The sequence below is a fragment of the Penaeus vannamei genome, chromosome 18, assembly GCF_042767895.1.
Source record: "Penaeus vannamei isolate JL-2024 chromosome 18, ASM4276789v1, whole genome shotgun sequence".
In the NCBI taxonomy this organism is placed as follows: Eukaryota; Metazoa; Arthropoda; class Malacostraca; order Decapoda; family Penaeidae; genus Penaeus; species Penaeus vannamei.
The window spans coordinates 4,636,724-4,650,237 of NC_091566.1; the positions used below are offsets into that span (position 1 = coordinate 4,636,724).

General features: G+C 46.6%; 1 protein-coding gene across 15 annotated transcripts in view; it reads right to left on the reverse strand.

Annotated features, from left to right (window-relative positions):
- Positions 1–307: 307 nt before the first annotated feature.
- Positions 308–13,514, reverse strand: part of Oatp26F (Organic anion transporting polypeptide 26F) — a 29,768-nt gene continuing 16,561 nt past the window's right edge. For 8 of the 15 annotated variants that reach the window (XM_070132743.1, XM_070132740.1, XM_070132744.1 and 5 more), the window contains exons 3-14: positions 7,492–7,726; positions 7,280–7,357; positions 6,520–6,734; positions 6,189–6,360; positions 5,937–6,039; positions 5,667–5,788; positions 5,061–5,321; positions 4,166–4,361; positions 3,623–3,785; positions 3,098–3,321; positions 2,104–2,286; positions 308–1,638 (exon numbers count right to left, since the gene is read on the reverse strand). In XM_070132743.1, the coding sequence (XP_069988844.1) occupies positions 1,434–1,638; positions 2,104–2,286; positions 3,098–3,321; positions 3,623–3,785; positions 4,166–4,361; positions 5,061–5,321; positions 5,667–5,788; positions 5,937–6,039; positions 6,189–6,360; positions 6,520–6,734; positions 7,280–7,357; positions 7,492–7,663 (2,094 nt within the window). In that variant the 5' untranslated portion in view covers positions 7,664–7,726 and the 3' untranslated portion in view covers positions 308–1,433. Of the gene's footprint in view, positions 1,639–2,103; positions 2,287–3,097; positions 3,322–3,622; positions 3,786–4,165; positions 4,362–5,060; positions 5,322–5,666; positions 5,789–5,936; positions 6,040–6,188; positions 6,361–6,519; positions 6,735–7,279; positions 7,358–7,491; positions 7,779–7,842; positions 8,665–11,714; positions 11,907–13,514 lie in introns of those variants that run through there. The other 7 variants (XM_070132741.1, XM_070132739.1, XM_070132745.1 and 4 more) reach the window with 6 other exon arrangements.

The following is a 13,514-nucleotide window of genomic DNA, read 5'->3' on the forward strand; positions in this document are numbered from 1 at the left end:
ACATATATATCTGTGGAGTCTGCGCGCGTGTGTGTGTAGTCTCTCCGTGTGCGTTCGTGTGTCCGATAAGTAAAGGTCACGTGCTGGAAATAATGTTGGCTTTAATAATAGTAAAAAGTTTGCCATTTTTCTCTTAGAAAAACAGGTCATCCTTTTAAATTGTTGTTTACATATATTCCTGTTAAAATTGTGATGTATGCGCTTGCATGAATATGTACATATATTTTGGTCAATTCTACATTCATGACAAATATAAAAGCACACACAAATATAAATACCAGTATAAGGATTGGAAAAACCTCTCAGAAAAAATAAAATCCTTTATTAAGTAATCCTAAGATGATAATCAGCACCATCTCAACATCAATTGGTCAACGGCACAAAATATATTGTAAATTCGTTACTAATAATTATACCGGATTATCAGAGCAATCATTCTCTCGGACACAGCACATGTAATATAGCGTGGATGAAGATATATGTCTAAATAATGAAGATGATCCCTTAAGATTAAAAACGTATCTACAAAAGGAACAGTTTTCAATATTAAGTTATGAGATATGACTACAAACTATAAAAAAAGTTGGTTTCACCATAGAAAATCCAATTATTAGTTTACAATATATAGTATTTTCAATAGAGCTAACATTCTGAAGAATTATTTACATACCAGTACTTATCTGTCACATATATTAACCTAATTAAGGGAAAAAAATCATCTGGACGCAAGTATATCTACAAAAATATACTTATGATTGTGAACACAAGTAATATAAGAAAATATCTTTTATATACTGGGAGTTGACGCTATAACACAGTGCTTACAAAATGTGTTATTGTCATGGGAGCGCACTCTTCACAGCAACATGTAACTGACAATGGTTACCCGTTGCTACAGTATGTGTATGTGGTCCCTGGAGTTTTGTGTGTTTTTTTATGTGTGTGAATAATTATTCATTGGCGTATATTCTTATTTTTTTTTTGTACTGGCACCATTCATAAAAGGGCATAACTTGACAATCAAGTGTCATTTCGTATACCCTCCTTTGTTAAACAGGAACAGAAAAAAAAGAAACATAAAAATAGAAAATCTGTCCAAGAAAGTCTGCTGCACGATATAAAAAGGTCTAAAAATGTGGAATGTAAACATGTCGAATTAAAATCTGCACCAACGCTTGGCGAAAGGTCTGCACTTACTACCATATCTTTAAGTAAATAAAATTCGACGGACTTTCTACTTAGTACAAATAATGCGAAAAATGCCCCATTGTTATAAACCATCAGGTATAAATAAAACAAAATCACCTCGTATAAAAAAGGCTACGAAAAAAATCAGCTTTGCAGGCATTCTCAGATAAAACAAAAGAAGCGCGAGAAAGACGGAACTGGAATGTATAAAAATAGAGAGACGGCCTCTGCAGCGCAGGCGTTTCTCACGACAAGTCCGCCGCCGGGTTGTCGATGCCGCTGAGCTCCTTCGCCTCCTTCGGGTCCTTGACGGGCACGGTGTCGGCGACGGCGACGGCGTTGGCGTGGCACGTCTCCGGACCCGTCGCAGGGGGCTTGTACAGCCACCACGCCATGAAGAAGGTTATTGTCGACAGCGCCTTGCCGATGATTGATATACCCATCATATATCTGAAAAAAAAGATCGAATCTGAATTTCTGAACTAGCTTTTGGTGGCGAATTTGTGATAAATAATGGTAAATGATGAATAATGAAAGCAGGTTATCGAATCATTCGCCATTTGAAATATTCAGAGATCAGATTCATGGTCTCTTTTACTGCTGTTGTTAAATACAGTCAAAGTCACTTCAAAGATACCAATATATCATTTGTATTCTGGAACTACAAAGCACATTGCTAGTAGAAAAGCAACCATCATAAGCACCAACAGTGACAAAGTTTTGCTCCCACTTCACTGTCCCTAATTAAGGTTCCTAGTTATGTAAGACTTAATCCACGATAACAACCTAATTATCAATCTAACAATCTAAGAATCTCCAGTCACAGCTTCCATCTTTTTTCCCTACACGTGAAACAGCGAAATCAAACGGGAAAAAAAATCATGACACCAGCTCCGCCCTTCGCCCTTCGCCCACCTGCTCATGTAGAAGTTATCGTAGCTCCTGCAGGCCCCCGTGGTGCCGCAGGTCGTCTGCCACAGCGTGCAGGTGTTGTCGATGAGCGCCCCGAAGAGGATGGGGCCCGGGATGGTGCCGAGGAGCCGCACCACGATCCACTGCAGGCCCAGGGCGAAGGACCGATGGCTGTCCGGCACGCACCTGCAGGCGACGAAGGAGGGCTCAGTCGCTCGTGTGCGCGAATTTCATGGCTTATTTCGGTAATGTATTTTAAAAATCTATACATGCTTATTCATTTAAAAACAATAGTTTCACAATCAAGTAATAATAGCTTCATGTTTAGTAATGGCCATTGTAATAAAACAGTAATAGCAAAAAAGAAAGAAAAAATAGTACTAATACAACAAATTAATGATAACAATAATGATGATAATTATCATTATCAACAACAATATAATGATAAAACTATTAATAATAATAATGATGAATACAATTACAAAAACTACAAAAACAATAATAATAATAATAGTAACAATAATAATAAATAATAATAATAAAAATAATAATAAATAACAATAATAAAAATAATAATAAATAACAATAATAATAATAATAATAATAATAAATAACAATAATGATAATAATAATAAATAACAATCATAATATTTATTATTATTATTATGATTGTTATTTATTATTATTATCATTATTGTTATTTATTATTATTAACAATAATAATAAAAATAATAAATAACAATAATAACAATAATAATAATAGTAATATTATTATCATTATTACTATTATTATTATTATTATTATTAATAGTAATAATAGTAATAATAATAATAATAATAGTAATAATAATAATAATAGTAATAATAATAATAATAATAGTGCTACTATTCTTACTAGTACTACTACTAATAATAATAACATTTTTAATAATAATAATAGAATATTAAAAGTGCCAGCAGCAGGAGCCCTGCCAATGGCGCCGGCGCTGAGCCTCACCTGAGCGTCGCGGACACCGCCGGCAGACTGATGACGAAGGTGAGCAGCATCACGACGAAGAAGATGACGAGGAAGACGAGCATGAGGTTGCAGGTGGACGGGCACTTCTCCCTGATGGCGGAGTCGACGGCCAGCCTCACGTCGGCACCCACGCCGCTCTTCGGGATGGGCGTGGTGAGGGGCGGGAGGGGCAGCGAGGCCACGCACCGACAGCCCGTGTACACCTGCCGGAAGCAAGTCGCTCGTTAGCGCCGCCAGGTGGGTGACGGAGGATTAAGGGAGGGGGGGAGGGTGATGAAAACACCTACTTGTTCTTTTTCATCGCTATAAAAACACGGGAAAAATCACAACTAAGAGAACTTGACGGGTTTATTGGCACCCACGCGCACCAGAAGTCCCAGCAACAGTAAAGCTCCCTCAGATAAGCCTTGAGAAAAGAAATCTGTGACTCATTCAAGCCCCTGAACTTCCCAAACCCTCTCGAAACACCCCGAGTCAACCGCGAGAGGCAGGTCATGCACTCACCTTCAGGCCGTCCGCGCCCTTCTCCATGCCCGAGCACCCTGCATGGCACGGGGAGAAGTACATGACGTGGTTGTTGCCACACACTGGGTCATAGGGCACGTCCTTGCAATTGCAGTCGTCGTTGCAGAAGGCCGTCAGGTTTGGCGTGCTCGGTGTTATGGTCCTGAAAAAATAATATTATCATGTTACTTCCTGATCCTATATTATGCGATTTTTTTTTTACTTTTTCATAATTCAAGCAATCGTGTCCTTCCTTTTCATCAACGGTTTTATTAGTTTTCCATTCGGCGTGCTCGGTGTTATGGACCCGAAAAAATAATATTATCGTTACTTCCTTATCCTATATCATCTTATGCTATTTCTTTTTTACTTTTTTATACTTAAAGCAATCGTGTCCTTCCTTTTAATCAACGATTTTCTTAGTTTCCCATTCTCGTCGCTGTAAGTTTATGAACCCACGCAACGCCCCCCCCCCCCCTTCGCCTGACCTCGCCAGACCCTATATAGGAGAGCAGCGGCGCGCGGACTCTCCGACTCACTTACCTGTTGTCGTACTCGACGTTGACTCCGGCGAACTGGGTGTTCGGGCAGGACATGACGAAGGTGAGGCAGGCGAGGACGCAGAAGAAGGAGAACACGATGCAGAACTTGAGGATGCCCGAACACCGCAGCTGCAGCCTCTTGATGAGCCATCCCCCGAGGAAGGTGCCGCCGCCGCCCGCTGGCACCACCACGAAGCCTGGAGGAGACGGGGAAGGGGACGGTGTCATTCTTTTTTTTCTTGCTATGTCTATTTTCTGTCTGTCGGTCGATCTATCTGCTCTTTTTAGCTGTCTGTTCCCTCCCTCTCTCTAATAGTTTTTTCTCTCAATTATTCAATATATATTTTCTGTCTTCTCGTCTTGTCACCTATTCGTCTGTCTGTTTGTCCCTCTCCATCCCTCTCATTTTTCCTCGATTATTCAAATCATCTTTCCTCCTCTGTCCATCTGAATATCTATTTATCTACCAGTCTATCATTCTCCTAAGCTACGTCTTATTTGAATCAACTAATCACTTTATCTTCTTATATTTGGTTATCAGTTTGTCTTCTTGTCTGTTCATCTTTACCTCTCTCGCAAACCTTTTTTTCCACATCTACCAAGCATCATGTCTTCCTCTGATTGTCTATATATTTTACCAGTCAATCAGCCAATCAGTCAATCAGCCAATCAGCCAATCAGTCAATCAGTCAATCAGTCTCTCTCTCTCTCTCTCTCCCTCTCTCTCTTTCTCATTCAACCAACCGATCGCTCAGCACCATTACTGTGTTATCCCGAACGGAATCATACTTCTTTCTGTAACAATCCCCGCCTCGCTCGCACGCCCACCCAGCCACTCACCCACTCGCACGCCCGCCCAGCCACTCACCCACTCGCACGCCCACCCAGCCACTCACCCACAAGCAGCGCCGCGAAGCTCGCCGACATGCTGAACTGATTCTCCAGGAACTTGGGCATGAAGGTGGCGAAGCCGGCGAGCAGGATGCCCTCCGTGGCGCCCGCCAGGGAGAGGAAGACGAAGGTCGGGTTGAAGGTCAGGATCTTGATCGCCTTGGGGAGGTCACGCAGGCGGCCGAAGCCCCTGGCGCCCCCCGAGGTGGCCGTGTCGGGGGAGCTGTGCGCCTCCGACACGCGGTCCGCCTTGATGGCCTTCGCACCTGGCAAGAGAAATCGGCAGCGACGTTATTAAATACATCTTCGTAAAATGGTGTTGCGGAAATCGTGGGACAAATGCGAGTTGGAAATCCCATGTTTCTCGGAGAAAATTTCATTTCTTATTACTCCTTAAATGTTAAAGGAAAAATCTTTTTGTTTTACAAAATTTCTCATAATCTTTTTTTTATAATAATCCTTAAAGGTCAAAAGGAAAATTATTTTGTTTCCAGGTTAATAAAAAACGCTACCTACAATGAAAAGTTTAAAATTCTTTTTAATACAAAAAATGTTCAAAGACCTCCAAGAAACGGACACCAACGAAGTCTTCGCGAGCGGCGGCGACTCACCTGGCAGCTGCGCGGGGAAGGCCATGATGGGCCACGAGACGAGGATGGACAGCGCGCCCGACAGCAGGAAGCCGATCCACCATCCGCCCAGCCACAGGTCGCTGTTCGCGAGCAGGCCCAAGCTAAGGAAAAACAACGACGGAGATGCAAGAAAATGCTGCGACTAATGGAACCTTTTCTAAAATCAACGTTCGACTATGAGACATGTGACTACCGAGGAAGCGATTTCCGACTGCGATTACGACCGGCGGGAACAAAAGGGAACCTTACTTGGTGGGGTCAACTTTGGGCGAGTCGATGTAGATCTTGAGGAACTGGCCCCCGAGCAGGTAGCCGAAGGCGGGGCCAATCACGGCCATGGCGTAGAAGATTCCTGTGGGAAGAGCGAGGGACGGGCGTCGTTAGTTGAATTCGACTGCCAGCCATTCTTTTTTGTATTCCGACAAGTCTTTCCGTTACGCTCTCACTCAAACCCCTTTTCTGATAAACAAAGGACCCTCAAGAAAGTAAAACAATGCGCACCGAGGTACATGGACGACATCTTGACGGGCACCGACTCGTCCAGGTAGGTGATGCCCAGCGTGTAGAGCGGCGAGGCGCCCACGCCGTGCAGGAACTGGCCCAGCACGAAGATGTGGCGGTACGACGACAGCCACTTCTCCACCATCACGCCGCAGCGAGACACTCTCTTCCCCTGCGGAGGAAAAACACAGAATACGATTTTAATACAGTTATAGAGGAATTACGAGACACTGCTGTAGTTTAATAGATATCTGATGATAACAATATCAAGGTTTGGCGGGAGCGACATCATACACATCCCTTCAGGAAACCAACACAAGAAACGCCTCACCTCGCGCAGGCACACCAGCAGCGACGACGTGGAGACGCTGGGGTCGTACGCGGGAGACCCGAAGTGGGGCAGTGTGAACACGAAGGACCCGATGCCCATGATGAACACGCCCCAGCCCAGCCAGCGCGGCTTCGAGCTCCCGATTCTCGAGCCAAGGTACGAGACGGGGATCGAGCACAGCACGGAGGCGATGTCGTACGCGCCGGCGATCAGACCTGCGGGAAGGGGAAGGGGGCGGGGTTACGGCAAGCACTGTAAGACCCCATATTCAGGGTCACTGCACAGGACACTGTACAGAATCGGTTTACGCTAAACCTGTTGGGCATAGACCGTAAAATGAACAATAAATAAATCTACTCCCGTTTTGACGAACTCTTATTGAGGGCGACATAAACTACGGGCTCTGAAGAGAGGGGAAAGGGAGAGAGGGGGGGAGGGGAGAGGGAGAGTGAGAGGGAGAGAGAGACAGAGAGAGAGCGAGGAGAGGGATGAGAGAGAGGGGGGTGGGGGAGAGAGAGGGTGGGGGAGAGAGTGGGGGGTGGGGGAGAGATGGTGGGGGTGGGGGAGAGAGTGGTGGGTGGGGGAGAGAGAGGGAGGTGGAGGCGAGAGAGGGGGTGGGGGAGAGAGAGAGAGAGAGAGAGTGACTTCATGGAACAGTTGAATGTATCAAAAACTTGAGCTTCATAGATAAACCATGATGACCGAATTTACAATTACCTTGAACTATTGGTTTTATGGTACAGCTGATTATATAAGTTACCTGTGTCTGTAGACCGAAGATCGAATCTCTTTTCAATAGTTGTGATACACACGTTCACAAAGCCGTTGACCACCATGCCTGAAAGACAACACAGAACATTTTATGCTATCTGTAGGAGAGTAATTAATGAAATGTTTATCAGACAATGCAAAAATGTTTTTGGAAGAAAGAAAACGATATCCTCAGAAACGTTTGATGCCTTCGAGACGTACCTTGCGCGGCGGCGGCCCAGCACAGCCAGAACAGGACCCACTTGGCCGTGCGCGTCTTTTGCAACTTCTCGGGCCTTAGACACAGCCAGCCACACTCTCCCGTCTCTTCGTCGTCGTCATCAGCTACCAGGTCCGCTCGCGAGGTGGCCACGTTCACCACGCCCACGCCCATCGCCCTGGTGTCAGGCTCGCTGTTCGTCGAACTCTGCGGAAGGAAGCGGCGTGTGAGAGCGAGCTGCGACCTCAGGCAATGTCGCTGCTTTTAAATTAAGGGCTCGTGAGTCGCCCTGGGGAGGAATGGCAATCTGCTGTCACTGAACGGAACCCCTGGAATAGGACTCTCGCTTTCACCTTCAGGAACGCCGGCACGCCGTTGGGGTCGCTGAGGGAGCGCACGTCGACGGCGGGCAGGGCTGCCGGGGCCACGGCGCCCGACCGCAGGCCGCGCAGCAGCCACGCCCCGCCGGAGCCCAGGAAGGCGCCGTTGCGCTGCGGGGACTTGGCGGCCGACGGGTCCCGCGCGACCCAGCCGTTCACCGGGTGGATGATGGAGCCCGTGTTGGGCAGCGTGATGAACGTCGGACTCACGCGGTCAATGGCGAGGCCGGTGGCGGGCTCGGACGCCGAAGTGGGGGCAGCCTTCGGCGCGCCCAGGAGCAGGACGCTGGCCGAGAGGGGCTGGAAGGAGGGGCTGCAGGGCAACACGTCGCCTTCCTCCAAGCCCTCGTACTGCGGGAACAGCGCACCGTCAGCGCTCACCATGTCGGAGGGGAAAATGGCGATGTTTATGTCCGAATAAATACTCGATCCCCGTTTTCTGTTGAATCCCACTCCATTTTCGCCGAGCACTGAGCAAGACGTCAGGGTGTCGACGTGGCTCGGGGCGGGCGTTGGGCAGGAGGGGTACAGGGACGCCGAGGACGCAGCAGACGACGCACGGGAGGCGGACAGCGCCCACGACAGCGCTCGGCGACCTGCTGTAGAAGCGCTGCCGGCGGAGTCGGGGGAGCGGAGGCCCCCGCGCACGGACGCGAGCGAATCCCGGTCTGGCGTCTTCATGGTATCGGAATCTCGTGCGCTTTCAATCAACATTTGGGAACCGAATCCACAGCAACAGATTTACACCACTTCTGTTGCAACATTTGGAGTTATTGTAAAATCCACAAAACACAGCATTCCATCTGCAGTCTAAACTCGCGCATTCAGAAAGTCTAAACGACATAACCTGAAAGCAACGCAAAAAAATATTTTGGTAATCGGAGCCATCTGGCAAGGTCACGTGTAAGTGAAATGTTATCAAGATCTCGGGATAGTCACCATGACCTTCTGTTATATCAAAGAAAGAATCGATATTGCACGGAGACGTTGCTGGGCGACAAAAGCCCGGAGCGAAAGCCTCTGCGGGGATGCCTTCACGGGACAACCCCCCCCACCCCCACCCCCGCCCTCTCCTCCCCGCTCATGGACGTGGATTTTCATGGACTTTTTTCTAGTTTTCATTTTCATTCATCTGATTTAGACCTGATTTATCACTTCCTCTCCAGCAACTCTGACACATGCTATCGTCACTTTTACCGTAAATTGATTTCTATCGAAAGCATATATCATTCGCATTTGCCTTCTTGAGTATCGCTTAACAAAATAGAAAACATTAGCTTATCCACTGAAGATCTAAAACAGAACAGACAAAAACACATACACTGACTTTTGTCCCGTTGACAGAAAACGTAAACATCATCTTTTCTTACTTTTCATCCTTAAAAAAAAAGACATAAAATCAACCTAGAGTGCAGGTGAAAAAAATAATCACGGCGCTGGGGTTTCGTGAGCGGCAGTACCAGGCTACAGTAATTCGGGGAAAGGATATAAGGGCTAAAGTCTCACTCTACGACGTTAGGGCCTGGGGATGATCACAGAAAGGTCTAATAATAACCCTAAACTAATCCTCCAAGATAATATTTATTGTATGATACCAGGAAAACGTTGATCAGTCGCGGAGCGGGCGACGGCGGTGAAGACTGAACGAAGAGGAAAGAGAAGGGAGGGAGGAAAGGAAGGAGAAAGGAGAGAGGAAGGGAGGGAGGGAGGGAGAAAGGAGAGAGGAAGGGAGGGAGGGAGGAAAGGAAGGAGAAAGGAGAAAAGGGAGGGAGAAAGGAGAGAGGAAGGGAGGGAGAAGGGAGAAAGGAGAGAGGAGAGAGGAAGGGAGGGAGAAAGGAGAGAGGAAGGGAGGGAGAGAGGAGAGAGGAAGGGAGGGAGAGAGGAGAGAGGAAGGGAGGGAGAGAGGAAAGGAAGGAGAAAGGAGAGAGGAAGGGAGGGAGAAAGGAGAGAGGAAGGGAGGGAGAAAGGAGAGAGGTAGGGAGGGAGAAAGGAGAGAGGAGAGTAAGGGAGGGAGAAAGGTGAGAGGAGAGGAAGGGAGGGAGAAAGGAGAGAGGAAGGGAGGGAGAAGGAGAGAGGAAGGGAGGGAGAAGGAGAGAGGAAGGGAGGGAGAAAGGAGAGAGGAAGGGAGGGAGGAGAGAGAGGAAGGGAGGGAGAAGGGAGGAGAGAGAAAGGGAGGGAGAAGGGAGGAGAAAGGAAGGGAGGGAGAAAGGAGAGAAGAAGGGAGGGAGAAAAGAGAGAGGAAGGGAGGGAGAAAGGAGAGAGGGAGGGAGGCAGTAAGAAGAGAGGAAGGGAAAGAGAAAGGAGAGAGGGAGGGAGAAAAGAGAGAGGAAGGGTGGGGCAGAGAGGAGTGAGAACAGAGGGTGGGATGGTGGGAGGGAGGAGGAGGAAGAAGGAGAAAGGAAGGAATGAGGGAGGGAGAGAGCCTGGGGGAGGAGAAAGGAAGGAGAAGGGAAGGTGGGATTGTGGACGAGAGGTAGGGAGGGAGGGATAAGGGAGACTTAGGGAGGGAATGAGAAGGGAGATTTTGATAGTGGAAGAGAGAGAAGGAAGAAGATGAGAGAGTGGGATGCTGGGGAAGAGAGAGGAGGGAGGGCGGGTGGGATTGAAAGAAAAAGGGAGGGGGGAATACAGGTGGCTCTGGTGAAGAAAGAGGGAGGGAGGAGAGAGGCAAGGAGAGACAGAGAAAGGGGGTGAGGGAGAGGAAGAAAGATAAGGAGGTAGAACAGATGGCGAAACAAGAGATGAGGAAAAAGGATAGACAGACAGAGACAGAAAACAAGGAGAATAAAAGGTCAGAGAGAGAGAGAGAGAGGGGTGGGGGACACAGCTCCCCAGAGGATTCAGCAGAGCTTTGACTATTTTATAAATGTCACTTCATCACTCCCGCCCCCTCCATCCCCTACCCCCCTCCCTGCCGACCACCACACACAGGAAGTAAAAACATCCGAGTTCGATGATTCATTGAAAAGCAACATTCTATCAGAGTTGACAAAAAAAAAAAAAAAAAAAAAAAAATAATAATAATAATAATAATAATTACAAAATATAAAAAAAAGACTTTAAAATCACATCCACAAGCGAACCGCCGCTGTGTCACATTCTTTCAAGGTTTGTTTATCTTTCATGTATCAAAGTTATCTAAACTTCCGATGTAAGAGTACGGAGAGTATCATCAAAAGCTTTTGAACGAATAAATTGAATAGCATGAAGCAATCATAAGAATATAAAAAAGTTCATCGTCCACACAATGAACAAAGAAAACAGAAAAAACGTGTACTAATTTTTTTTTTTTTTTTTTTTTTTTTTTTGTAAATCAACAAAAAATGTAAGAATATTAGAATGCAAAACAAGGAAAGATATCTTTAACCTGCACAGATTCCGAAAGGTGTGTAATTTGAGTGAATGAGAGAGAGAGAGAGAGAGAGAGAGAGAGAGAGAGAGAGAGAGAGAGAGAGAGAGAGAGAGAGAGAGAGAGAGAGAGAGAGAGAGAGAGAGAGAGAGAGAGAGAGAGAGGGAGAGAGAGAGAGAAGAGAGCGAGAGAGAGAAAAAAGAGAGCGGGAGAGAGAAACTAGAGAGAACGAGAACGAGGAATAGAAAGAGAGAGCGAGAGAGCGTCCTGTTGTTTTATAACCTTCACCCAGTTATGATGAACATGACACCCCATTCCACGAAGCGAGTGTTCACTAGCTAAACGCGGCGAGTGACAGATTAAACAAATAAATGATACATGATGATGATGATGAACACGATATCAATATCAATAAAAAGTAATCGTGACCATCAATTCAATTTTGCACCGACAGCGAACCTTTTCGTTTTATTCGAGTCCCATTTTAATAATTCACACGCCGTGAGCCTTGCCGGTGGGGGGGTGGGGGGGTGGGGGGGCGTGAGGTACACCGCCAGGATGCGTGTCACTTGTACAAGGCAAATGTAATGTGTATCGACCCTTTCGACTCCACGCAACGCTCTCCCTTTGCCCCCTGCCCCCCCCTCCCCTCCTTCCTCTGTGACCCCTTACCCCTTTTCTTCTTACGCTGTGCCCCCTTAACACCCCCTTTTTCCCTCTTCCTCCCCCCTTTCTCCTTCTTCTGTCCCCCCTTATCTCCTTTCCATTGTGACTCTTGCCTCCCTTTCCCCTTCCTCTGTGTCCTTTAGTTCCTCCTTTTTCCCTTCCTCTCTGCTCCCTTACCCCCTTTCCCCCCCTTCCTTCCCTTATTCCTTCTATTGTAACCCTGCACCTCCCTTCCCCTTTCTTTTTCTCTGGTATCCTTTACCCCAACCATTCTCCTTCCTCCGCAAGCCCTCCCCCCTTTCTTTTGGACCCTTTCCCCCCTCCCCCCCTCCCCCTCTGCTCTGTAACCCCTTCCCCCTTCCTCAGTGAGTCTTTCGTTACTCCGTTCCCCCTCCTTCTCTTACCCCTTACCCCCACCCTTCCCCTGTATTCTGCAACCCCTTCCCGCCTTCCCTCTTTCTCTCTGCTTACCCTTCCCTATCCTTCTCCCTTCCCGACCCTCCCCCTCCTGTCCATATGACCTCTGCCCCCGGCCCTCCCCCTGTCCTGGTGACCTCTGTCCCTCTCCCCGGCCTTCCCCCCTGTCCATATGACCTCTAATCCTCTCTTCCCGGCCCTCCCTCTGTCCCTATGACCTCTAACCTCCCCTCACCCTTTTGGAATCGCTCCACATCGTCGTTATCCTGATTACAGATACGGTCTTGATAAGGTGCCATTGCCGACGACGTCTGATTTGGTCTTCTTCGCGGGCTTTTTTTTGGCGCGCAATTTCAAACGTGCGCCATCGCTGTAGACGAATTTTTGTTGTTGGCTGTAGTGAGAGGATGATAAATGAGTCACTATTGATGTCTGATATAATTAGTGTTCCAGTGAGACAACCTCATAAATTCTCTCCTGCTCGTAGTGTACTACAAACCCCGCGCGGTAAAAAAAAACAAAAACAAAAGAAAATCGAAGCATCTCCCTTCCAATAGCTGACATGTTAAAAGAAAAGCATAACAACCAAGCTCCAAAAATAACAGCCTGGGATCGGACACCTCTCACTAGATAATAAGCGAGAATTGTGACTTATTTACATGTTCATCGATCTGCGGAACAGCAAAGGAGCTAAAACGAAAACCGGCGTCTATTTTCAACCATAATAATTAGATTTAACTGACTGTATCAGATATGTAGTACGATGTAAAAATAAGAAAAGAAAAAGAAAATACCAAATAGAAAATGAAAGAAAGAGAAAAACGGAGACCGAAATTAGTCGTAAAAAGACGAGTTTCTTTTCCGGGCTACTTTTGGCGCCGCGCACGCAATACACCAGGCAAATGTTTTGGTTAAAGTTCGCTTTTTACCTTCTTAAAAGTAGTCTTTCAACTTGGCCAAGGCACTATATCGAATATGAGGTTCACTGTATCTTCTTCATTGCGCATTACACATCTTTTTTTTCATATTTCGGATTTCGTTTATTTAGTTTAAATAATTCTAATGAAAATTATGTTTACACGCGTTGCCTTTTCCGAGTAAAGAACTTCAGTACCTCAAGGTTAATCTAATTCTCTTTGTAATGCTTTATATAATCAAATAGTTTTTACCGGACGCCTGTTGCTACTTTAATGTCGTTTATGTTATTGATCAA